Here is a 25,950-nt window from a genome sequence, read left to right as displayed (position 1 = left end):
CTAAACCACTAGGATACCTGTCACCTTGACAGTGTGTCTCTCTACCTCTCAGTCTCTAAACCACTAGGATACCTGTCACCTTGACAGTGTGTCTCTATACCTCTCAGTCTCTAAACCACTAGGATACCTGTCACCTTGACAGTGTGTCTCTGTACCTCTCAGTCTCTAAACCACTAGGATACCTGTCACCTTGACAGTGTGTCTCTGTACCTCTCAGTCTCTAAACCACTAGGATACCTGTCACCTTGACAGTGTGTCTCTCTACCTCTCAGTCTCTGAAGACACCCAGCCATGGTTAGGATTATTAGAGAAGCTTTTCCTGCTGAAAGACAGTTTAATTTCATCTGGTTTCAGAAATAATGTATTGTATATGTTCATAACCCCGTCCACCTATAAGATGTGGGGGATCTGTATGACTAAGAAGAGACACAAAGAACTCTGATTGTAATACATCTTCTCTTTTTAGTCCTAGATATGTCTCTAACCCTGATCCTAGACCTGTCAGTAATAACCACACTGTAATGTAAAGTGTTCCATTCTAGGGTTACTGCTGAATGTAGTACCTCTAACCCTGATCCTAGACCTGTCAGTAATAACCACACTGTAATGTAAAGTGTTCCATTCTAGGGTTACTGCTGAATGTAGTACCTCTAACCCTGACCCTAGACCTGTCAGTAATAACCACACTGTAATGTAAAGTGTTCCATTCTAGGGTTACTGCTGAATGTAGTACCTCTAACCCTGATCCTAGACCTGTCAGTAATAACCACACTGTAATGTAAAGTGTTCCATTCTAGGGTTACTGCTGAATGTAGTACCTCTAACCCTGACCCTGGACCTGTCAGTAATAACCACACTGTAATGTAAAGTGTTCCATTCTAGGGTTACTGCTGAATGTAGTACCTCTAACCCTGACCCTGGACCTGTCAGTAATAACCACACTGTAATGTAAAGTGTTCCATTCTAGGGTTACTGCTGAATGTAGTACCTCTAACCCTGACCCTAGACCTGTCAGTAATAACCACACTGTAATGTAAAGTGTTCCATTCTAGGGTTACTGCTGAATGTAGTACCTCTAACCCTGACCCTAGACCTGTCAGTAATAACCACACTGTAATGTAAAGTATTACCTCATTCTCAATGATCAGTCAATACATACAGTATTCATTTCACCTACAGTACATTGTATCAATATCAAGTTCCCTCCTCATTACAACCACGTATTAATCATTATAGACACTTATAATCAGTGTTATAACACATACGTGAGTTATAAGGCATTATAAAGATCATTAAAATAATTATAGATATGTACTTCATAGAAACTGTTACCCTTTATATATTCTAACCACTCTATTTAATATTAAGGGTCCTAACCTGGGAACTAAAATATTTGTCTCCTTCTCTCTTCCTCCAACCCCTCCCTCCCTCTAACCCCTCCCTCCCTCTAACCCCTCCCTCTCTCTAACCCCTCCCTCTCTCTAACCCCTCCCTCTCTCACTCCCTCCTTCTTCTCCACGTTGCATGCAGTTCTCTCTCCCTCCCTCCTGTAATCCCTCTAAACTCACCTGTCTGGCAGAACCAGAAAGTCCACACCTCCCCAAAACTAACTTCTGTGGAAACGAAACTGATCTGAGTCTCTCTGTGGTCTGTCTGTGTGAGAGTGAACAACCATCCAAATGGCTCAACAGGGAGATCTGCTGGACCAGGACCAGTTCTGTTGTTCTGTCTGTCTGGATCTACTGAAGGAGCCGGTCACTACTGCCTGTGGACACAATTACTGTAGAATCTGTATTGAGGGCTGCTGGGATCAGGATGTTCTGAAAGGGGTCTATAGCTGTCCTCAGTGCAGAGAGACCTTCACTCCAAGGCCTAATCTGAGGAAAAATAACATGTTGGCTGAGCTGGTGGAGAAACAGAAGAAGACAGGACTACAGGCTGCTCCTCCTCCTGCTCTGTGCTATGCTGGACCTGGAGATGTGGCGTGTGATGTCTGCACTGGGACCAGAAAGCAGAAAGCCCTCATGTCCTGTCTGGTGTGTCTGGCCTCTTACTGTGAGACTCACCTCCAATCTCACTATGAATCTCCTGCTTTGAAGAAGCACAAGCTGGTCAAAGCCACGGCACATCTACAGGAGAAGATCTGCTCTCATCATGACAAACTGCTGGAGGTTTACTGTCGTACCGATCAGCAGTGTATCTGTCTGCTGTGTGTGATGGATGAACATAAAGGCCATGATACAGTGTCAGCTGCAGCAGAGAGGACTGAGAAACAGGTAAGACCAGAACAACTTGTTGGTGACTGTCTGATAACCAAGGGATTAAAGATACAGTTGGAACTAAATCTGTTTGAATATGAGATCATTATATTATATACAATATGAAATGGATCCACAAATATGAGCACAAACCTTGAGTATATAGATATGTTAACCCAGATTCTCCAAATGTATCACCATTTTCTAAAATAAAACTCTATTCTCATTCTGAATGTCCTTTTATGAGTCCAAAGTTCAGTCTCAACCCCTTGATACATGTAGGCCTACCATAAAAACTATAATCATTCACATAGCAACATAATATCATATTGTAAACGGACTTCCTCGGGATTGTTGACCTTCCTCTCTATGGGTCCTATGTCACATTACTATACTATTGATCTACTGGACTAATAAATCTTGATAGCTCATTGAAGAGTGATTCTCCACAGAGGCAGCTGGGGATGAGTCAGCAGAAGGTCCAGCAGAGATTCCAGGAGAGAGAGAAGGAGCTGAAGAATCTCCAAAAAGCTGTGAAGTCTCTCAAGGTGAGTATTGTTGACCAGAGGAGACACACCATTTCACTTCTCTCCTCCAGTCAGAGAGAGAGAGAGAGAGGGGCCCCTATCCAATCCCACTGACCCCACTGTTGGGAACAGGCTGTCTGGACGCCTTTCAGAGAATAGACTGGTTCATGTAACCGACTGGGCTGCCTCATCACATAACCATGAGTAACCATGACGACTCATGTCCCCTATACATTAAAATGGAACTGTCTCTCTCTCAATTGAATTAAATTCATAGGGCTTTATTGGCATGGAAATATTTGTTTACATTGCCAAAGCAAGTGAAATAGACAATAAACAAAAGTGAAATAAACAATCAGAAATGAACAGTAAACATTAAACTTGGAAGGGATTTGGGGGATGGGGGAGGGTCTATTAGAAGTTAGTAGGACTCTTTTATTTTCTCAGAAGTACTGAGTTAGGTAGGAGGATTTAGAGTGGTGTAAACCGTGATTGAACACACTCCAGAACAGTAGGTGGCACCATGCACCTCTTAAAGGATAGGGTGCAGCATTTCTACTTTTTGATAAAAAGCGTGCACAATTTCAACTTCCTGCTACTCATGCCAGGAATATAGTATATGCATATGATTAGTATGTGTGGATAGAAAACACTCTGAAGTTTCTAAAACTGGTTCAATCATGCCTGTGACTATAACAGAACTTATGTAGCAGGCAAAACCCCAAGGAAAAACTGTTCAGAAGAAACAATCCCTCTGGCAGTTCCCTGAATGGTCTTTGTCAAGGGAAATTAGATAGCGCCCAGTTTACAGTTCCTACAACTTCCACAGGATGTCACCAGTCTTTGGAATTGGGTTGAAGTTAATCATTGGTGAAATGAAGAAGAGGCAGAGGTGTGGATTATGTAAGAGATCCACACTGTGGATTATGTAAGAGAGAAAATCGTGCATGTATTGTTGACTTGCTGTTATTGAATACAGATCGCCCCGTCAACAATTTAATCGATTATTATCGTTTAAAAATACCTCAAGTTGGATTACAAAAGTAGTTTGAAATATTTTGGCAAAGTTTATAGGCAACTTTTGAAATGTTTTGTAGTGACGTTGCGTTTTGGAAAGCTGTTTTTTTTTTGGATCAAAACGGGCTTTATAAATGGACATTTTGGGTATACATGGACGGAATTAATCGAAAAAAAGGACCAATTGTGATGTTTATGGGACATATTTTATTTCAGCGTTTTGTGTAGCGCCGGCTACGCTAATTCTTTTGTTTACATCTCGTTCAGGTTGTTCAGGGGGGGTGCATGCTATCAGATAATAGCTTCTCATGCTTTCGACGAAAAGCATTTTTAAAATCTGACATGTTGGTTGGATTCACAACGAGTGTAGCTTTAATTGAGAACCCTACATGTGTGATTTAATGAAAGTTTGAGTTTTATCGCTTATTATTTGAATTTGGCGCTATGCATTTCCCCAGGCTATTGGCCACACGAGACGCCTCCATATCCCTACAATAAGATTTGAGGACCTCCATTATATCATAGAAGAAGAAGTTGGTCTGTGAGGGTTTTGTTGTTCCTGAGGAGGGCTACTATTCTTTTCTCTTTTGGTTTTCAAGTATTTTCAGAATGTATTAAAGCCAAAGCTAAAGCTTCCCTAAACAATTCAATATATCAGTCAATATATTTTCTCTGTGATTTATTTTCTCTCCGTCAACCGTTCCATCGCATCTTAACCGTCTTACCGGGCGGGCACTAGGACCCGGGGGAGGCTGCTGCTGCAGAGGCTGCTGCACCGCTCGTGACTGTCAGTCCTCCTTGTAGCTCATTGGTTAAGCTGTGACTCGAGGCTGTTAACAGTTAACGGACAGGAAACGGCTCTGACAGGACACATTCATGTCGAGGCAGTGATGTGAATGTGTGGTAAGTTAGAATAGAGAGAGAGAGTTTTCACTACTATATACTTTGGTCATAATCAAAGCTTTGTTAACCAATAGGTTTTTATGTGAGGCTGCCTGTAAGTTACAGTGTAACAGACGTTACTAACGGTAACGGTGTCTTTTAAATTCGACATAAGTTATGTGGCGATGATATCTAGTTAACGTTGTATTTAATGTAGTGTAATGACCTGACTAGATCATAAAGGAACAATTGTCCAGACAGAGGATTGAGTTACGAATTGACGGTTTATTAGCAACTTTACACAGGCTACTGTTTGGCCTTAGCTCACGCCAAATAAATGAAAGATACCCCACAAGCCAATCGGGACCTTCTCTTGTGAAGCCCAGACGTAAGAGAGAGAACAAAGGCTGAACCTTAACTTCCAATGCCCCGCCCCCTCCACGCCACTCCGCCAACCACCAGGATGCCCGGCATCAGAACATCCCAGGCATTCCTGTGATTGGCAGATAGCAGGTTGATTGGCATGTCGGACCCCGCGAACACTGGGAACTGGTAAGTACAACACAACCACCTACTAGCCGAACACATAACACACAGCTGTCTGTGCGGGTCGCTACAGTAGTTTTACTATCTGTGCCAGGCTATAAATGACACAGATAATATCTAGTTAACGTTGTATTTAATGTAGTTTTACTATCTGTGCCAGGCTATAAATGACACAGATAATATCTAGTTAACGTTGTATTTAATGTAGTTTTACTATCTGTGCCAGGCTATAAATGACACAGATAATATCTAGTTAACGTTGTATTTAATGTAGTTTTACTATCTGTGCCAGGCTATAAATGACACAGATAATATCTAGTTAACGTTGTATTTAATGTAGTTTTACTATCTGTGCCAGGCTATAAATGACACAGATAATATCTAGTTAACGTTGTATTTAATGTAGTTTTACTATCTGTGCCAGGCTATAAATGACACAGATAATATCTAGTTAACGTTGTATTTAATTGATCACAGCTTTCTGCTTTCCATGTAGAGTTTTTGGTAAAAAAACATTACATTTGATTATTTTGTCAGTAATGGCTGCAAAAATTGGAAGAAATCTTAGTTTATCTTTGTCAAACATGAGATGACGCAAACACACAGAGACAGTGTTGTGGCAAAGCTACCAGAAAACTATCAATCATGGGAACATTGCTCAGATTTGAACATCTGACCCTGCTGGTGATATTGCAGAGAGAAGGGAGTATCTGAGGAGAATTGTTGTGGTCACATCAATGTTAGGAAGACAGGGACTCTCTTTCCGTGCCAATGATGAATCTAGTGAAAACACAAATAGAGGGAACTCTCAATAGTAAAACTAAAATAAAACTCAAACAACTTCCTAGATACATCATGCTGAACTGAGTTTACCAAGAACTACGGTATTGATGTCAAAACAGAAGACATGTTGGTGGACAGAAACTTTCTTGCCCGGAAAAGAGAGGCTGGTGTTCTGTACCTGTCTGTCCATGAGGGAGGAGAGTAGAGCAGGACCAAGAGGTGTTCTGTACCTGTCTGTCCAGGAGGGAGGAGAGTAGAGCAGGACCAAGAGGTGTTCTGTACCTGTCTGTCCAGGAGGGAGGAGAGTAGAGCAGGACCAAGAGGTGTTCTGTACCTGTCTGTCCAGGAGGGAGGAGAGTAGAGCAGGACCAAGAGGTGTTCTGTACCTGTCTGTCCAGGAGGGAGGAGAGTAGAGCAGGACCAAGAGGTGTTCTGTACCTGTCTGTCCAGGAGGGAGGAGAGTAGAGCAGGACCAAGAGGTGTTCTGTACCTGTCTGTCCAGGAGGGAGGACAAGGCCTGGTGGACCTGGAGAGCAGGGTGGCAGAGTCTCTCTGTCTCTCTCTGTCTCTGTTTCTCTCTCTCTGTCTCACTCTCTCTCTCTGTCTGTCTCTCTCCGTCTCTCTCTCTCTGTCTCTTTCTCTCTCTCTCTCTTTCTCTGTCTCTCTCTCTCTCTCTCTCTCTCTCTCTCTCTCTCTCTGTCTCTCTCTCTCTGTCTCTCTCTCTCTCTCTCTAGCGCTCTGCACAGTCAGCAGTGGAGGACAGTGATCAGATCTTTACTGAGCTGATCCGCTCCATTGAGAGAAGGAGCTCTGAGGTGAAGGAGCTGATCAGAGCCCAAGAGAAGGCTCAAGTGAGTCAAGCTGAAGGACTCCTGGAGCAACTGAAGCAGGAGATAGCTGAGCTGAGGAAGAGAAGCACTGAGCTGGAGCAGCTCTCACACACAGAGGATCAAATCCATTTCCTCCAGGTAACTAAACTGTCTTGTTACATGTGATATGAAATTAACTTCATGTGAAACTATTCATCTCAATCATTATGTTGTCCTGTCTCTCTGTCCGTCCGTCCCTCTCTCTGCCCCTCTCTCTCTGTCCGTCTCTCCCTCTCTCTCTTTCCCTGTCTGTCCCTCTTTCCCTCTCTGTCCCTCTCTCTCTGTCTGTCCCTCTCTCTCTGTCCGTCCCTCTCTCTCTCTCTGTCCGTCCCTCCCTCTCTCTGTCCATCCCTCCCTCTCTCTGTCCATCCCTCTCTCTCTCTCTGTCCATCCCTCTCTCTCTCTCTCTCTCTGTCCATCCCTCTCTCTCTCTCTCTGTCCGTCCCTCTCTCTCTCTCTGTCCGTCCCTCTCTCTCTCTCTCTCTCTGTCCGTCCCTCTCTCTCTCTCTGTCCGTCCCTCTCTCTCTCTCTGTCCGTCCCTCTCTCTCTCTCTGTCCGTCCCTCTCTCTCTCTCTGTCCGTCCCTCTCTCTCTCTCTGTCCGTCCCTCTCTCTCTCTCTGTCCGTCCCTCTCTCTCTCTCTTTCCGTCCCTCTCTCTCTCTCTGTCCGTCCCTCTCTCTCTCTCTGTCCGTCCCTCTCTCTCTCTCTGTCCGTCCCTCTCTCTCTCTCTGTCCGTCCCTCTCTCTCTCTCTCTGTCCGTCCCTCTCTCTCTCTCTCTCTGTCCGTCCCTCTCTCTCTGTCCGTCCCTCTCTCTCTCTTTGTCCGTCCCTCTCTCTCTCTGTCCTTCCCTCTCTCTGTCCGTCCCTCTCTCTCTCTGTCCGTCCCTCTCTCTCTCTGTCCGCCCCTCTCTCTCTCTGTCCGCCCCTTTCTCTCTCTGTTCGCCCCTCTCTCTCTCTGTCCGTCCCTCTCTCTCTCTCTGTCCGTCCCTCTCTCTCTCTGTCCGTCCCTCCCTCTCTCTGTCCGTCCCTCCCTCTCTCTGTCCATCCCTCCCTCTCTCTGTCCGTCCCTTTCTCTCTCTGTTCGCCCCTCTCTCTCTCTGTCCGTCCCTCTCTCTCTCTCTGTCCGTCCCTCTCTCTCTCTGTCCGTCCCTCCCTCTCTCTGTCCGTCCCTCCCTCTCTCTGTCCGTCCCTCCCTCTCTCTGTCCATCCCTCCCTCTCTCTGTCCGTCCCTTTCTCTCTCTGTTCGCCCCTCTCTCTCTCTGTCCGTCCCTCTCTCTCTCTCTGTCCGTCCCTCTCTCTCTCTGTCCGTCCCTCCCTCTCTCTGTCCGTCCCTCCCTCTCTCTGTCCGTCCCTTTCTCTCTCTGTCCGTCCCTCTCTCTCTCTCTGTCCGTCCCTCTCTCTCTCTGTCCGTCCCTCCCTCTCTCTGTCCGTCCCTCCCTCTCTCTGTCCATCCCTCCCTCTCTCGCTGTCCGTCCCTCTCTCTCTCTGTCCGCCCCTTTCTCTCTCTGTTCGCCCCTCTCTCTCTCTGTCCGTCCCTCTATCTCTCTCTCTCTTTCCCTCTCTCTGTCCGTCCCTCTCTCTCTCTCTCTCTCTGTCCGTCCCTCTCTGCCTCTCTCTCTGTCCGTCCCTCTCTCTCTCTCTCTGTCCCCCCGCCCCTCTCTTTCTGTTCGCCCTTCTCTCTCTCTGTCTGTCCCTCTCTCTCTTTCCGCCCCTTTCTCTCCCTCTCTGTCCGTCCCTCTCTCTCTGTCTCTCTCTCTCTGTCCGTCCCTCTCTCTCTGTCTCTCTCTCTCTGTCCGCCCCTCTCTCTCTCTGTCCGTCCCTCTCTCTATGTCTCTCTCTCTCTCTCTCTCTGTCCGTCCCTCTCTGCCTCTCTCTCTGTCCGCCCCTCTCTCTCTGTCCGTCCCTCTCTCTCTCTGTCCCCCCGCCACTCTCTCTCTGTCCGTTCCTCTCTCTCTGTCCGTCCCTCTCTCTCTCTCGGTCCGTCTCTCTCTCTCTCTGTCCGTCTCTCTCTCTCTCTGTCCGTCTCTCTCTCTCTCTGTCCGCCCCTCTCTCTCTCTGTCTCTCTCTCTCTGTCTCTCTCTCTCTGTCTCTCTCTCTCTGTCCGCCCCTTTCTCTCTCTCTCTGTCTCTCTCTCTCTGTCTCTCTGTCTCTCTCTCTCTGTCCGCCCCTTTCTCTCTCTGTCCGTCCCTTTCTCTCTACTGTCCGTCCCTTTCTCTCTCTGTCCGTCCCTCTCTCTCTGTCTGTCCCTCTCTCTCTCTGTCCGTCCCTCTCTCTCTCTCTGTCCGTCCCTCTCTCTCTCTCTGTCCGTCCCTCTCTCTCTCTGTCCGTCCCTCTCTCTCTCTGTCCGTCCCTCTCTCTCTGTGTCCGTCACCTCTATCTGTCTGTCCCTCTCTCTCTCTGTCCGTCCCTCTCTCTCTCTGTCCGTCCCTCTCTCTCTCTGTCCGTCCCTCTCTCTCTGTGTCCGTCCCTCTCTCTCTGTGTCCGTCCCTCTCTCTCTGTGTCCGTCCCTCTCTCTCTGTGTCCGTCCCTCTCTCTCTGTGTCCGTCCCTCTCTCCCTGTGTCCGTCCCTCTCTCTCTCTGTCCGTCCCTGTCTCTCTCTGTCCGTCCCTGTCTCTCTCTGTCCGTCCCTGTCTCTCTCTGTCCGTCCCTGTCTCTCTCTGTCCGTCCCTCTCTCTCTCTGTCCGTCCCTCTCTCTCTGTGTCCGTCCCTCTATCTGTCCGTCCCTCTCTCTCTCTCTGTCCGTCCCTCTCTCTCTCTCTGTCCGTCCCTCTCTCTCTCTCTGTCCGTCCCTCTCTCTCTCTCTGTCCGTCCCTCTCTCTCTCTGTCCGTCCCTCTCTCTCTCTGTTCGTCCCTCTCTCTCTGTGTCCGTCCCTCTATCTGTCCGTCCCTCTCCCTCTCTGTCCGCCCCTCTCCCTCTCTGTCCGTCCCTCTCCCTCTCTGTCCGTCCCTCTCCCTCTCTGTCCGTCCCTCTCCCTCTCTGTCCGTCCCTCTCCCTCTCTGTCCGTCCCTCTCTCTCTCTGTCCGTCCCTCTCTCTCTCTGTCCGTCCCTCTCCCTCTCTGTCCGTCCCTCTCTCTCTCTGTCCGTCCCTCTCTCTCTCTGTCCGTCCCTCTCTCTCTCTGTCCGTCCCTCTCCCTCTCTGTCCGTCCCTCTCCCTCTCTGTCCGTCCCTCTCCCTCTCTGTCCGTCCCTCTCTCTCTCTGTCCGTCCCTCTCTCTCTCTGTCCGTCCCTTTCTCTCTGTGTCCGTCACCTCTATCTGTCCGTCCCTCTCTCTCTCTGTCCGTCCCTCTCGCTCTCTCTCTGTCCGTCCCTCTCGCTCTCTCTCTGTCCGTCCCTCTCGCTCTCTCTCTGTCCGTCCCTCTCGCTCTCTCTCTGTCCGTCCCTCACTCTCTGTCTGTCCGTCCCTCACTCTCTGTCTGTCCGTCCCTCACTCTCTGTCTGTCCGTCCCTCTCTCTCTCTCTGTCCGTCCCTCTCTCTCTCTCTGTCCGTCCCTCTCTCTCTCTGTCCGTCCCTCTCTCTCTCTGTCCGTCCCTCTCTCTCTGTGTCCGTCCCTCTCTCTCTCTGTCCGTCCCTCTCTCTCTCTGTCCGTCCCTCTCTCTCTCTGTCCGTCCCTCTCTCTCTCGGTCGGTCCCTCTCTCTATCTGTCCGTCCCTCTCTCTCTGTGTCCGTCCCTCTCTCTCTGTGTCCGTCCCTCTCCCTCTCTGTCCGCCCCTCTCTCTCTGTCCGTCCCTCTCCCTCTCTGTCCGTCCCTCTCCCTCTGTCCGTCCCTCTCCCTCTGTCCGTCCCTCTCCCTCTGTCCGTCTCTCTTCCTCTCTGTCCGTCCCTCTCCCTCTCTGTCCGTCCCTCTCCCTCTCTGTCCGTCCCTCTCTTTCTCTGTCCGTCCCTCTCTTTCTCTGTCCGTCCCGCTCTCTCTCTGTCCGTCCCTCTCGCTCTCTCTCTGTCCGTCCCTCTCGCTCTCTCTCTGTCCGTCCCTCTCGCTCTCTCTCTGTCCGTCCCTCTCGCTCTCTCTCTGTCCGTCCCTCTCTCTCTGTCTGTCCGTCCCTCTCTGTCTCTCTCTGTCCGTCCCTCTCTCTCTCTCTCTGTCCGTCCCTCTCTCTCTGTCCGTCCCTCGCTCTCTCTGTCCGTCCCTCTCTCTCTGTGTCCGTCCCTCTCTCTCTGTGTCCGTCCCTCTCTCTCTCTGTGTCCGTCCCTCTCTCTCTGTGTCCGTCCCTCTCTCTCTCTGTCTGTCCCTCTCTCTCTCTGTCCGTCCCTCTCTCTCTCTGTCCGTCCCTCTCTCTCTGTCCGTCCCTCTCTCTCTGTGTCCGTCCCTCTCTCTCTGTGTCCGTCCCTCTCTCTCTCTGTGTCCGTCCCTCTCTCTCTGTGTCCGTCCCTCTCTCTCTGTGTCCGTCCCTCTCTCTCTGTGTCCGTCCCTCTCTCTCTGTGTCTGTCCCTCTCTCTCTGTGTCTGTCCCTCTCTCTCTCTGTCCGTCCCTCTCTCTCTCTCTGTCCGTCCCTCTCTCTCTCTCTGTCCGTCCCTCTCTCTCTGTGTCCGTCCCTCTCTCTCTGTGTCCGTCCCTCTCTCTCTGTGTCCGTCCCTCTCTCTCTGTGTCCGTCCCTCTCTCTCTGTGTCTGTCCCTCTCTCTCTCTGTCCGTCCCTCTCTCTCTCTCTGTCCGTCCCTCTCTCTCTCTCTGTCCGTCCCTCTCTCTATCTGTCCGTCCCTCTCTCTATCTGTCCGTCCCTCTCCCTCTCTGTCCGCCCCTCTCTCTCTGTCCGTCCCTCTCCCTCTCTGTCCGTCCCTCTCCCTCTCTGTCCGTCCCTCTCCCTCTCTGTCCGTCCCTCTCCCTCTCTGTCCGTCCCTCTCCCTCTCTGTCCGTCCCTCTCTCTCTCTGTCCGTCCCTCTCTCTCTCTGTCCGTCCCTCTCTCTCTGTGTCCGTCACCTCTATCTGTCCGTCCCTCTCTCTCTCTGTCCGTCCCTCTCGCTCTCTCTCTGTCCGTCCCTCTCGCTCTCTCTCTGTCCGTCCCTCTCGCTCTCTCTCTGTCCGTCCCTCTCGCTCTCTCTCTGTCCGTCCCTCACTCTCTGTCTGTCCGTCCCTCACTCTCTGTCTGTCCGTCCCTCACTCTTTGTCTGTCCGTCCCTCTCTCTCTCTCTGTCCGTCCCTCTCTCTCTCTGTCCGTCCCTCTCTCTCTCTGTCCGTCCCTCTCTCTCTGTGTCCGTCCCTCTCTCTCTCTGTCCGTCCCTCTCTCTCTCGGTCGGTCCCTCTCTCTCTCTGTCCGTCCCTCTCTCTCTCGGTCGGTCCCTCTCTCTCTCTGTCCGTCCCTCTCTCTCTGTGTCCGTCCCTCTATCTGTCCGTCCCTCTCCCTCTCTGTCCGCCCCTCTCTGTCCGCCCCTCTCTCTCTGTCCGTCCCTCTCCCTCTCTGTCCGTCCCTCTCCCTCTGTCCGTCCCTCTCCCTCTGTCCGTCTCTCTTCCTCTCTGTCCGTCTCTCTTCCTCTCTGTCCGTCCCTCTCCCTCTCTGTCCGTCCCTCTCCCTCTCTGTCCGTCCCTCTCTTTCTCTGTCCGTCCCGCTCTCTCTCTGTCCGTCCCGCTCTCTCTCTGTCCGTCCCTCTCGCTCTCTCTCTGTCCGTCCCTCTCGCTTTCTCTCTGTCCGTCCCTCTCGCTCTCTCTCTGTCCGTCCCTCTCTCTCTGTCTGTCCGTCCCTCTGTCTCTCTCTGTCCGTCCCTCTCTCTCTCTCTCTGTCCGTCCCTCTCTCTCTGTTCGTCCCTCTCTCTCTCTGTTCGTCCCTCTTTCTCTGTGTCCGTCCCTGTCTCTCTGTGTCCGTCCCTCTCTCTCTCTGTCTGTCCCTCTCTCTCTCTGTCCGTCCCTCTCTCTCTCTGTCCGTCCCTCTCTCTCTGTGTCCGTCCCTCTCTCTCTGTGTCCGTCCCTCTCTCTGTGTCCGTCCCTCTCTCTCTGTGTCCGTCCCTCTCTCTCTGTGTCCGTCCCTCTCTCTCTGTGTCCGTCCCTCTCTCTCTGTGTCCGTCCCTCTCTCTCTGTGTCCGTCCCTCTCTCTCTGTGTCCGTCCCTCTCTCTCTGTGTCCGTCCCTCTCTCTCTGTGTCCGTCCCTCTCTCTCTGTGTCCGTCCCTCTATCTCTCTCTGTCCGTCCCTCTATCTGTCCGTCCCTCTCCCTCTCTGTCCGCCCCTCTCTCTCTGTCCGCCCCTCTCTCTCTCTCTCTCTCTCTCTGTCCGTCTCTCTCTCTCTCTGTCCGCCCCTCTCTCTCTCTCTCTCTCTGTCCGTCCCTCTATCTGTCCGTCCCTCTCCCTCTCTGTCCGCCCCTCTCTCTCTGTTCGCCCTCTCTCTCTCTCTCTCTCTCTCTCTCTCTCCAGAGTTATCAGTCTCTCTCTCTCTCTCTCCAGAGGTATCAGTCTCTCTCTCTCTCCAGAGTTATCAGTCTCTCTCTCTCTCTCTCTCTCTCTCTCCAGAGTTATCAGTCTCTCTCTCTCTCTCTCTCTCTCTCCAGAGTTATCAGTCTCTCTCTCTCCAGAGTTATCAGTCTCTCTCTCTCTCTCTCTCCAGAGTTATCAGTCTCTCTTTCTCTCTCTCTCTCCAGAGTTATCAGTCTCTCTCTCTCTCTGTCTCCAGAGTTATCAGTCTCTCTCTCTCTCTCTCCAGAGTTATCAGTCTCTCTCTCTCTCTCTCTCTCCAGAGGTATCAGTCTCTCTCTCTCCAGAGTTATCAGTCTCTCTCTCTCTCTCTCTCTCTCTCTCTCTCTCTCCAGAGGTATCAGTCTCTCTCCAGTATCAGTGTATCTTCAGACTTACCCAGCATTGTTGTCCGTCCTCTTCAGTACTTTGGAGATGTGAGTAAGACTGTGTCTGAACTGAGAGAGAAACTAGAAGACTTCCTTAAAGGAGAATGGACCAAGATCTCCACTACAGGTGTGTTGAAAACAATAAGAACATCAACTTTAGACCATTGAAAGTTCCCTACTAGTCATATACATGTGGAATATGGTCTGATGATAACATTCCCTCTCTCTGTCAATGTGTTTGTGTGTCTGTAGTGAATATAGTGGATGTTGTACTGCCTCCAGAGCCCAAGACCAGAGAACAGTTGTTACAATGTGAGTCTCTTTATTGTGAAGTAACTAACAGTCTCTTTTTACTGACACTCCTAACAATCCCTCTAGAAATATATAGCAATAGTAGATCTAATCAAAGACTGGGTATCTATCTGACTCCTCATATTTCTCTGATTTGATCTCTGCTGTGCTCTAATCAAAGACAGGGTAGATACAGTATCTGACTTAACTTATTGTTCTGACTCCCCTCATTGGTCTCTGCTCTTCTCCCAGATTCCTGTCAGCTCACACTGGACCCAAACACAGCACACACACGCCTCTCTCTGTCTGAAGGGAACAGAAAGGTGACCTATACAGACCAAGTCCAACCATATCCTGTCCATCCAGACAGATTCACCAACTACTGGCAGGTTCTGTGTAGAGAGGGTCTGTCTGGACGCTGTTACTGGGAGGTGGAGAGGACTGGTGGTGTTGATACAGCAGTCTCATATAAAGACATCAGCAGAACAGAGAGAGGTAATGGTGGTAGATTTGGATACAATAACAAGTCCTGGAGTTTAGAGTGCTATAGAGGTGGTTATTGTTTCAGACACAATAATGTTGAGACTAAAGTATCAGGCCCTCAGTCCTCCAGAGTAGGAGTGTACCTGGATCACAAGGCAGGTACTCTGTCCTTCTACAGTGTCTCTGACACAATGACCCTCCTCCACAGAGTCCAGACCACATTCACTCAGCCCCTCTATCCTGGGTTTGGTCTCTCTGGTTCTGCTGAGCTGGTTAAACTGTAGTAGGGTCCACATAGATACTAGTCATGCTGGTGTAGTCTATAGCTGAGCTGGTTAAACTGTAGTAGGGTCCACATAGACACTAGTCATGCTGGTGTAGTCTATAGCTGAGCTGGTTAAACTGTAGTAGGGTCCACATAGATACTAGTCATGCTGGTGTAGTCTATAGCTGAGCTGGTTAAACTGTAGTAGGGTCCACATAGATACTAGTCATGCTGGTGTAGTCTATAGCTGAGCTGGTTAAACTGTAGTAGGGTCCACATAGATACTAGTCATGCTGGTGTAGTCTATAGCTGAGCTGGTTAAACTGTAGTAGGGTCCACATAGATACTGGTCATGCTGGTGTAGTCTATAGCTGAGCTGGTTAAACTGTAGTAGGGTCCACATAGATACTAGTCATGCTGGTGTAGTCTATAGCTGAGCTGGTTAAACTGTAGTAGGGTCCACATAGATACTAGTCATGCTGGTGTAGTCTATAGCTGAGCTGGTTAAACTGTAGTAGGGTCCACATAGATACTAGTCATGCTGGTGTAGTCTATAGCTGAGCTGGTTAAACTGTAGTAGGGTCCACATAGATACTAGTCATACTGGTGTAGTCTATAGCTGAGCTGGTTAAACTGTAGTAGGGTCCACATAGATACTAGTCATGCTGGTGTAGTCTATAGCTGAGCTGGTTAAACTGTAGTAGGGTCCACATAGATACTAGTCATGCTGGTGTAGTCTATAGCTGAGCTGGTTAAACTGTAGTAGGGTCCACATAGATACTAGTCATGCTGGTGTAGTCTATAGCTGAGCTGGTTAAACTGTAGTAGGGTCCACATAGATACTAGTCATGCTGGTGTAGTCTATAGCTGAGCTGGTTAAACTGTAGTAGGGTCCACATAGATACCAGTCATGCTGGTGTAGTCTATAGCTGAGCTGGTTAAACTGTAAACTGATTTGTTATTAATTAAAATTCAATACAATGTTTTAATCTTGTACATTTCCATGAATCATGACGTCTGGTGTTGATGTATATTGGTTGTCATTCAGAACCATTGATATGTTTTCTCAGTTGGTTCTCTGTCTCTATGTAATTCTCCTCAGTATCATTGATCAGCTTGTTGGCTCGGTCCTAATTGATGTGTTCTCTGTCACCTGGAGCTGCATGGAAAATGGTCCAGGAACTAAAGGACAATTCAGGACTAGTCAGCCCACTACAAGCTGGTATCACTTACTTTCTACTAAACTATATGGTCTGGTTTCCCAGACACAGATTAATCCTAGTCCTGGACTAAACAGTATGTTCAATGTAGATGTCCAGGAAACCGGCCCTAAATGTGTCATCTTTCATCCTCCCATACTGCTCAGTCCAGCAACATTAAACCTGTCCAGCAGGTGGTGCTGTTGACCAAACAATAAAACCAGCAGATATCTTGACTTGCCACTCAGTATATCAGTAATGTTCAGAATAGTACTTTAATATCATTGGAGATTGATGGTCTTTTTAATCCACTATCCAGAGTCAGGAACAGATGAAGTTGGGTCTGCTACTGTTCAGTGATTAAATATGATTTATGGTGATGGGAAATAATAAAAAACACTCAACTTCATCTAGTAATAGTTTTCCTTTGTTATTTATTCCAAGGTGTGTCTTTAACTTGTAAATGTATTGTGTGGAGGTGAGCTAGTGGTGTGGCTGATAGAATAGAATGAAAAGGGAGGAGGGGAGGAAGAGGGGAGGAGTGAAGGGCTGTTCAAGAAACCAGATGAGGAAGAGGAAGATGTTCAGGGGAATTACTGTCTCTGTTCCAAATGGTTCCCTATTCCCTACGTAGTGCAATACGGTGCATCTTACCAGGTCTAAAGTAGTGTTCTACGTAGGGAATAGGGTGTAGATTTATTACAATATCATGCTTTAGTGTTTGGCAGAACAATATATTAGATCTCCACCCCCCCACTTCCTGTCTGTCATCCCCCAGTTCTGTTAAGACTTCCTCTCATTGAACTGGGCCTCATTCTAAATGGTCACTTTGTATTGATAGTCCATACTGGTCTTTACTATGGTTCTACATACAGTACCTGTATTGATAGTCCATACTGGTCTTTACTATGGTTCTACATACAGTACCTGTACTGATAGTTCATACTGGTCTTTACTATGGTTCTATATACAGTATCTGTATTGATAGTCCATACTGGTCTTTACTATGGTTCTACATACAGTACCTGTATTGATAGTCCATACTGGTCTTTACTATGGTACTACATATAGTACTTGTATTGATAGTCCATACTGGTCTTTACTATGGTTCTACATACAGTACCTGTATTGATAGTCCATACTGGTCTTTACTATGGTTCTACATACAGTATCTGTATTGATGAGGGCCTCATCATCTGACTGCACAAAGAAAGCCAGGGACTGCAGTGTGTTCCAGTCTCCAGCAGGGGGCAGTAAAATCCTATGGACCTGAAAGAGACTGCAGTGTGCTCCAGTCTCCAGCAGGGGGCAGTAAAACCCTATGGACCTGAAAGGGACTGCAGTGTGCTCCAGTCTCCAGCAGGGGGCAGTAAAACCATATGGACCTGAAAGGGACTACAGTGTGCTCCAGTCTCCAGCAGGGGGCAGTAAAACCCTATGGACCTGAAAGGGACTGCAGTGTGCTCCAGTCTCCAGCAGGGGGCAGTAAAACCCTATGGACCTGAAAAGGAAAGTGAGGAGTAAAAATCAAAGGTGAATTTACATTTATGTTTCCACAGAGACCTGAATCATATTCACGAGGCGCCAAACTGAAGAATATGAACTGAAACACGAAGGGACTAACTGAACTAAAATAATTCTGTTGCTAAATGTTTTGCTACAGTGTTCTCTAATCATTACGACCCTGGATTCAAATACTGTTTAATATCTAAAAAATTCTTTGAGCATTTCCTTTAGTCCTCCAGGTGGGCGGGGTTTGTTTGTACTTTTAGGACTTTTGTATTGGCTCCATTACAACAAACTCATTCAACCACTGCTCATTAAGTATTCAATATTATTTTAAATACTATTTGAACACATCTGTTACCACATGCAATAAGCCTGTAACGTCTTGTATGATCTCATCAGGTGAAGGTGTGTCAAATGGAAGGGCAAGTCTCACCACTGAGAGGAAAACATCACTGGTCCACCTCTGCATCAGGTCAGCTATGTTGATCAGTACTGTCCCAGGGATGCTGGGAGCAGAGATGAACTCCCCTGACCTGGTACCACCTATGGAGTTGTCATTTTAATATCAGTTTAACCCCATTACTGCTATAACACATAAACCATGTTAATAGAATGAAATGGATCCAGGTTCCATTTATTCTACAATAGATTTACTGCCTGTGGATCACTTCTCCAAAGTGGTCTGAAATCAAGATGACTGCAGGTCTGAATCCCAAACTAATGGGGGGAAATGGATCCATCTAATAAGATGGTATTTAGAGGTTTGAACCTTTCTATTGGGGTGAACAATCCCCTTAACATACAGTACCAGTCAAAAGTTTGGACACACCAATTCATTCAAGGGTTTTTCTTTATTTTTACTATTTCCTACATTGTAGAATAATAGTGAAGACATCAAAACTATGAAATAACACATATGGAATCATGTAGTAACCAAAAACGTGTTCAACAAATCAAGTGGAGGCCAGGTCATCTGGTGCAGCACTCCATCACTCTCCTTCTTGGTCAAATAGCCCTTACACAGCCTGGAGGGGTGTTGGGTCATTGTCCTGCTGAAAAACAAATGATAGTCCCACTAAGCACAAACCAGATGAGATGGCGTATTGCTGCAGAATGCTGTGGTTGCTATGCTGGTTAAGTGTGCCTTGAATTCTAAATAAATCACTGACATTGTCACCAGCAAAGCACCATCACACCTCCTCCTCCATGCTTCACGGTGGAAAATACATATGCAGAGATCATCTGTTCACCTACTCTGCTTCTCACAAAGACACGGCGGTTGGAACCAGAAGTCTTAAATCTGGACTCATCAGACGAAAAGACAGATTTCCACCGGTCTAATGTCCATTGCTCGTGTTTCTTGACCCAAGCAAGTCTCTTCTTATTATTGATGTCCTTTAGTAGTGGTTTCTTTGCAGCAATTGATAGTGTAGGTGTTTTCTGTTAATTAACAGAATGTGTTTCTTGTTAAAAGGCTGAATATCACTAAAGGGAATAAGCAAAGACACAATGTGTAATTCTAGAAATGAGTTTACTTATTGGTATAATTCTATAATGAACTATAGTTATCTGTACTTAATGGTATAATTCTATCATGAACTATAGTTATCTGTACTTATTGGTATAATTCTATAATGAACTATAGTGATCTGTACTTATTATTTCCTGGAAATAATGTATAGGTGCGCCACCAATATAATTGATCCAAGGAACTAGAGGGGAGGGGAACCCCGCCTAGAGTAAAGAACTTAGATTTGGAAACAATGGTGGAGTAAAGCCGAGGGGATCTGGTTATTAGCATAAAGTGGAGGGACGATGACACTTCTATAAGCATGAAACTGTATAAAAGGAGTGGACTGAGACTGAGTCCGGCAGTTGGTCCATGGCCCAGCTCGGCTTGTTACTTTGTAATAAAGTCTATTTGAATTCACAAGATCTGGTAACTGAGAAATATAAATGAGCGAATATTTCCACGACATAAATGGCGAGCTTGCCAAGAGTGGCTACAAGGTACCAGCAAATGGTGGAAAACTCTGTGACTGCAGACGGGTCTTTCTGGACGAATTGAGCAAACAGGTGGCCACCTAGATGAGAGGTAAGCTGTTTTTATGTAACTAGCGAAGTCAGTTAAGAACAAATTCTTATTTACATTGACAGCCTACTGGGGAACAGTGGATTAACTGCCTTGTTCAGGGGCAGAACGACAGATTTTTAGATTGTCAGCTCGGGAATTTGATGTTGCAACCTTTCAAATGATTAGTCCAATGCTCTAACCACTAGGCTACCTGCCGCCCCAGTTCTTACTTACTTCTTACTTATAAAAACACCAAGTAGGTTTCTCAAAATGTATTGAACTAAACTATTATCGTGAGCTTTTGAATTCAATAAATGCATGCAAAATAATGGAAGAATAAACATGAACAAATGAAAAACCTTTAAGGGTTGTAACAGTATACAATAAATATTATTGTGGCCGCTGCAGATTGGGAGTTGTGTGTTTCATCTGTTCTGGATGGTTCAGTTGAGTGGAGTTATTCACCTGTCTTGTTCAGGTGGTTCATCTGACCAGTCTGTTCAGTCTGTTTGAGTTAGGATTGTGTTGTCTGATTCAGTTTGTTCAGTCTGTTTGAGTTAGGATTGTGTTGTCTGATTCAGTTTGGCCAGACTTGTTTGTTCAGTCTGTTTGAGTTAGGATTGTGTTGTCTGATTCAGTTTGTTCAGACTTCTTTGTTCAGTCTGTTTGAGTTAGGATTGTGTTGTCTGATTTAGTTTGGCCAGACTTGTTTGTTCAGTCTGTTTGAGTTAGGATTGTGTTGTCTGATTCAGTTTGGCCAGACTTGTTTGTTCAGTCTGTTTGAGTTAGGATTGTGTTCTCTGATTCAGTTTGGCCAGACTTGTTTGTTCAGTCTGTTTGAGTTAGGATTGTGTTGTCTGATTCAGTTTGTTCAGACTTCTTTGTTCAGTCTGTTTGAGTTAGGATTGTGTTGTCTGATTCACTTTGTTCAGACTTGTTTGATTGGAACTGTTTGAGTTTGCGCCCAAACATTCATCTTATTGAATCAGTCTGAGTCAGGTGAGTCATTCAATTCATCTGGGGCATTTATTCCATCTCATTCATCTGTCCTGTTGACTGTTCTGTTTCATCCAGTTTGGAGTGGGAACTGTCCATCTGCATGGTTGAATATATTTAAATTAAATACCTGTGGTTACTGTCCTATAGTGTCTAGGAAGTGTATCGATAGGGGACTACTCAGACAGGCAAATAGACCTGTGGTTACTGTCCTATAGTGTCTAGGAAGTGTATCGATATGGGACTACTCAGACAGGCAAATAGACCTGTAGTTACTGTCCTATAGTGTCTAGGAAGTGTATCAAGCAATGCAGGTGTAGAAGCACGGTGGTTAGGAAAAACTCCCTAGAAAGGCCAAAACCTAGGAAGAAACCTAGAGAGGAACCAGGCTATGTGGGGTGGCCAGTCCTCTTCTGGCTGTGCCGGGTGGAGATAATAACAGAACATGGCCAAGATGTTCAAATGTTCATAAATGACCAGCATGGTCGAATAGTAATAAGGCAGAACAGTTGAAACTGGAGCAGCAGCACAGCCAGGTGGACTGGGGACAGCAAGGATTCATCATGTCAGGTAGTCCTGGGGCATGGTCCTAGGGCTCAGGTCCTCCGAGAGAGAGAAAGAGAGAAGGAGAGAATTAGAGAAAGCACACTTAGATTCACACAGGACACCGAATAGGACACAAGAAGTACTCCAGATATAACAAATTGACCCCAGCCCCCCGACACATAAACTACTGCAGCATAAATACTGGAGGCTGAGACAGGAGGGGTCAGGAGACAATGTGGCCCCATCCGAGGACACCCCCAGACAGGGCCAAACAGGAAGGATATAACCCCACCCACTTTGCCAAAGCACAGCCCCCACACCACTAGAGGGATATCTTCAACCACCAACTTACCATCCTGAGACAAGGCTGAGTATAGCCCACAAAGATCTCCGCCATGGCACAACCCAAGGGGGGGTGCCAACCCAGACAGGATGACCACATCAGTGAATCAACCCACTCAGGTGACGCACCCCTTCCAGGGACGGCATGAGAGAGCCCCAGTAAGCCAGTGAGTCAGCCCCTGTAATAGGGTTAGAGGCAGAGAATCCCAGTGGAAAGAGGGGAACGGCCAGGCAGAGACAGCAAGGGCGGTTCGTTGCTCCAAAGCCTTTCCGTTCACCTTCCCACTCCTAGGCCAACCCCTCAGCTGTTGGTGCTGAAAGGGTTGCACACTTCTCTCGGATCGTCACTTGACTGTGACCTGGTAGGGAGGACGCACCCAGTCCCACACTACTTCTCCCGGACCGTCACTTGACTGTGACCTGGCAGGGAGGACACACCCAGTCCCACACTACTTCTCCCGGACCGTCACTTGACTGTGACCTGGCAGGGAGGACACATCCAGTCCCACACTACTTCTCCTGGAACGTCACTTGACTGTGACCTGGCAGTGAGGATGCACCCAGTCCCACACTACTTCTCCCGGACCGACACTTGACTGTGACCTGGTAGGGAGGACGCACCCAGTCCCACACTACTTCTCCCGGACCGTCACTTGACTGTGACCTGGCAGGGAGGACAAACCCAGCCCCACACTGAAGGAGGCAAGTGTGAATGGAACATGAATAACCATTGAACTAATATAATACTAGAAGTTTGAACAGGATAAATTAAAAATACATGAACACTACAAAATAAAATGGTAATAAATGTCATGACGATATCAGCGATTGACCAGTAAGACCATTAAACATTACATACTGTGCTGCAAGGTAGAAGAATATACAGTACAGAGAAACATACAAGTAATAACATTTGAAGTAAGCAGATACTCAATAAGAGAGAACAATTATAAAACCTAGAGACAGGGGTAATAACCAATAACCAATAGTGCAATAATCAGAGAAAGAAAAGTAATGTGGATATCAATAGGAGGGAACAGCGTGGGGTCAAGACATCCAGGACTTAACGGACTGTTAGGAAGGTTTGGCCCTGGACCAGGAGGGAGAAATATAACAACAAGAGAAACAGAGAGGTTTTAATAAAGTGAAGAGCACAATACAACGAAACTAGGGAGCAAAATAAATAGGAATATCGCAGGAAGTTAAAGGAATAAACAGACAAATAAAACCGGAAATAAGAATATCAGTAACGTTAGAACAAATAAGGAAGTTAATAAATGAAAGAGCAGCAATAATAAAAATATAACCTGTCAGTAGACTAATATTAAAGACAATACTAGTAACTAGCAGACCTAACACAGGAAAAGGAATACAACTGAGACTGATGGTAGGAAGACCACAAATACAGGCTGCAAAAATGAGTAAAACAGCAGAATAAATTCTGGGCGCCAGGCGTCCCCTATGGAAGGAAGAACTAATAGAAATGTTTAGAAATGGGAAAACGCAGCAGGAAAATGGGCACTAAATGGTCAGAGGAGGGAACATTTGATGTCTCAGTATGTGAGGAAATGGAAACTCTAATAAAAACACATAAAACTAGTGACACAGGAAAGAAAAGGAAAGAGAACACGAGGTGATAAACATGTTCAAAGCAGAAGGATTGTTGGAAAGTATAAAGAAAACTGGAGGAATGTTGAAGAAAGAATGAAAAGTCAGACAGGAAGAAGGTGGAATAGTTGGCAAAACCTCCACTTACTTAGCTACAAAAAGACTGGGTCCTGTTTTAGGGGTGGGGCTATTGGTCATTGGAAAAGGGAGTGTAAAGACATCACAGCGTAGGGAGACAGAGTACTGTTTTAGGGGTGGGGCTATTGGTCATTGGAAAAGGGAGAGTAAAGACATCACAGCGTAGGGAGACAGAGTACTGTTTTAGGGGTGGGCCTATTTGGTCATTGGAGAAGGGAGAGTAAAGTGGGACTGGAACAAAACCTATAAAAAGACTGGGTTAGCCTCGGTTCGATTCATCCTTTTGAGAGCAGCAGGAGAGGAAATGTCACATATCGGTGTATAGCCTCGGTTCGATCGATAGAGGTTACAGATTCTATGTGAAGGAAGGTGTATGAGATCACGCCTTACCCAACGTTTTAGTAGAGGCCAGGGATCACAGGAAAACGTATTTTGGGTTGAAGAATCTGGTGAAATGCCAGGGGAAGGGATTCTAAAGGGAACACATTTAAATCATATTGCCAAACACTCCTTGTTAACTCAGAAAGTCTTGTGTTTTTTGATCTCATGAGATGTTGAATGTGGTTTTATTCTGAAATAGATTTAAATTAGATGTGGTTTTATTCTGATATAGATTTCTAGAATGTAGGAAAGGGGTGGAGGGGTAACGAGGAATTAGCAAAGGGGTTACTAAACCTAAAATGAAGTGGACATGTTTTCAGTTAGTTCCTGAACATTGTGGTGGTTATGGAGAATAGGACTGAATAAAAGATACATAAACGTTGGTGGGTTGAAACAAACATTTCATGATGAGAGTAAAGACAGTGGATTTACAATTATCATGTTTAGTTTATAATTAATACATTTAATGATGAGAGTAAGGACAGTGGATTTACAATTATCATGTTTGGTTTATAATTAATACATTTAATGATGAGAGTAAAGACAGTGGATTTACATTATCATGTTTAGTTTATAATTAATACATTTAATGATGAGAGTAAAGACAGTGGATTTACAATTATGTTTGGTTTATAATTAATACATTTAATGATGAGAGTAAAGGACAGTGGATTTACAATTATCATGTTTGGTTTATAATTAATACATTTTGGCTTGCTGATTAAAATGTAACATAGTGAATGCTAACGAAATGTACAATTTCTTTTCCAGAAAAGGGGGTTTCATTATCTCTCGTTGGGAATGTCCCCGGAGACTGTGGTATCGGGGAGAGCAGGATAAAAGTATCTGGATTAGGCCATAAACAGACTTCCAGATAAGTGAGGCCTTGTTCAGGTGTGTTTTTGACCTACGGTTCACCAGCACACACACACAATTTACTGGTTACCAATATGCATTAGTGGTGTTGATACTGTGGGATTTATTTCGGATGGGGTCTTTTCAATTCAGTTGTAAATTGGGTTTGAAGAAGGATGGAAATGTTTGGAAGGTTTTGAAATGGTTTGTGAAGGACAGGGAAAGAAAAGAGAGAGGGAATATTTAATGGTGTCAAATGCCCTGTATCCTGACTTTCTGGTGAGACCAGAACAATCTCACTAGAAATGATAGAAACAGAGACAAGTTGATTGGTTATTCAAATTAGTTTATTTTTGATTTAACAGCACACTGCAGTCCCTTTCAGGTCCATAGGGTTTTACTGCCCCCTGCTGGAGACTGGAGCACACTGCAGTCCCTTTCAGGTCCATAGGGTTTTACTGCCCCCTGCTGGAGACTGGAGCACACTGCAGTCCCTTTCAGGTACATAGGGTTTTACTGCCCCCTGCTGGAGACTGGAGCACACTGCAGTCCCTTTCAGGTCCATAGGGTTTTACAACCCCTGCTGTGACGGATCCAAAAAATATCCCCAGGTGAAGGCAGGGTCCCATCTCATCCAACACATCAATGACTCTTATAGGAGGGAGGGAGCATTACCCATGTTAAGCTATGGAATGAACTGGACATTTTATGGTGAATTTTAGTATGGACTATCAATACAGATACTGTATGTAGAACCATAGTAAAGACCAGTATGGACTATCAATACAGATACTGTATGTAGAACCATAGTAAAGACCAGTATGGACTATCAATACAGATACTGTATGTAGAACCATAGTAAAGACCAGTATGGACTATCAATACAGGTACTGTATGTAGAACCATAGTACAGACCAGTATGGACTATCAATACAGGTACTGTATGTAGAACCATAGTAAAGACCAGTATGGACTATCAATACAGGTACTGTATGTAGAACCATAGTAAAGACCAGTATGGACTATCAATACAGGTACTGTATGTAGAACCATAGTAAAGACCAGTATGGACTATCAATACAGATACTGTATGTAGAACCATAGTAAAGACCAGTATGGACTATCAATACAGATACTGTATGTAGAACCATAGTAAAGACCAGTATGGACTATCAATACAGATACTGTATGTAGAACCATAGTAAAGACCAGTATGGACTATCAATACAGGTACTGTATGTAGAACCATAGTAAAGACCAGTATGGACTATCAATACAGATACTGTATGTAGAACCATAGTAAAGACCAGTATGGACTATCAATACAGGTACTGTATGTAGAACCATAGTAAAGACCAGTATGGACTATCAATACAGATACTGTATGTAGAACCATAGTAAAGACCAGTATGGACTATCAATACAGATACTGTATGTAGAACCATAGTAAAGACCAGTATGGACTATCAATACAGATACTGTATGTAGAACCATAGTAAAGACCAGTATGGACTATCAATACAGGTACTGTATGTAGAACCATAGTAAAGACCAGTATGGACTATCAATACAGATACTGTATGTAGAACCATAGTAAAGACCAGTATGGACTATCAATAC

General features: G+C 46.3%; 1 protein-coding gene across 3 annotated transcripts; it reads left to right on the top strand.

Annotated features, from left to right (window-relative positions):
* Positions 1 to 1,527: 1,527 nt before the first annotated feature.
* On the top strand, positions 1,528 to 18,001 carry LOC110515005 (E3 ubiquitin/ISG15 ligase TRIM25-like). 3 transcript variants are annotated; one of them, XM_036972183.1, is made up of 6 exons: positions 1,528 to 2,276; positions 2,711 to 2,806; positions 6,748 to 6,981; positions 13,611 to 13,770; positions 13,905 to 13,955; positions 17,790 to 18,001. In XM_036972183.1, the coding sequence occupies exons 1-6, from the start codon at positions 1,680 to 1,682 to the stop codon at positions 17,951 to 17,953; spliced, it is 1,302 nt and encodes a 433-aa protein (XP_036828078.1). In that variant the 5' UTR covers positions 1,528 to 1,679; the 3' UTR covers positions 17,954 to 18,001. The 3 variants fall into 3 exon arrangements, with proteins under 3 accessions (XP_036828078.1, XP_036828077.1, XP_036828079.1); XM_036972182.1 differs by having other exon boundaries at positions 1,534 to 2,276; positions 13,896 to 13,955; XM_036972184.1 differs by lacking the exon at positions 17,790 to 18,001 and adding an exon at positions 15,785 to 15,875 and having other exon boundaries at positions 1,541 to 2,276; positions 13,896 to 13,955.
* The last annotated feature ends 7,949 nt before the right edge of the window (positions 18,002 to 25,950 follow it).

The sequence above is a fragment of the Oncorhynchus mykiss genome, unplaced genomic scaffold (genome assembly GCF_013265735.2).
Source record: "Oncorhynchus mykiss isolate Arlee unplaced genomic scaffold, USDA_OmykA_1.1 un_scaffold_121, whole genome shotgun sequence".
Lineage (NCBI taxonomy): Eukaryota > Metazoa > Chordata > Actinopteri > Salmoniformes > Salmonidae > Oncorhynchus > Oncorhynchus mykiss.
The sequence above is the reverse complement of the archived record's forward strand: the minus strand, read 5'-3'. Positions and strand labels throughout refer to the sequence as shown.

Excerpts from the sequence above, each read along its gene's own strand:
- LOC110515005 (XM_036972182.1), top strand. The coding sequence starts at position 1,680 with ATGGCTCAACAGGGAGATCTGCTGGACCAGGACCAGTTCTGTTGTTCT. Across the intron at positions 2,807-6,747 it reads AAGCTGTGAAGTCTCTCAAG|CGCTCTGCACAGTCAGCAGT; the intron begins GTGAGTATTGTT and ends CTCTCTCTCTAG. Across the intron at positions 13,771-13,895 it reads GACCAAGATCTCCACTACAG|TGAATATAGTGGATGTTGTA; the intron begins GTGTGTTGAAAA and ends GTGTGTCTGTAG.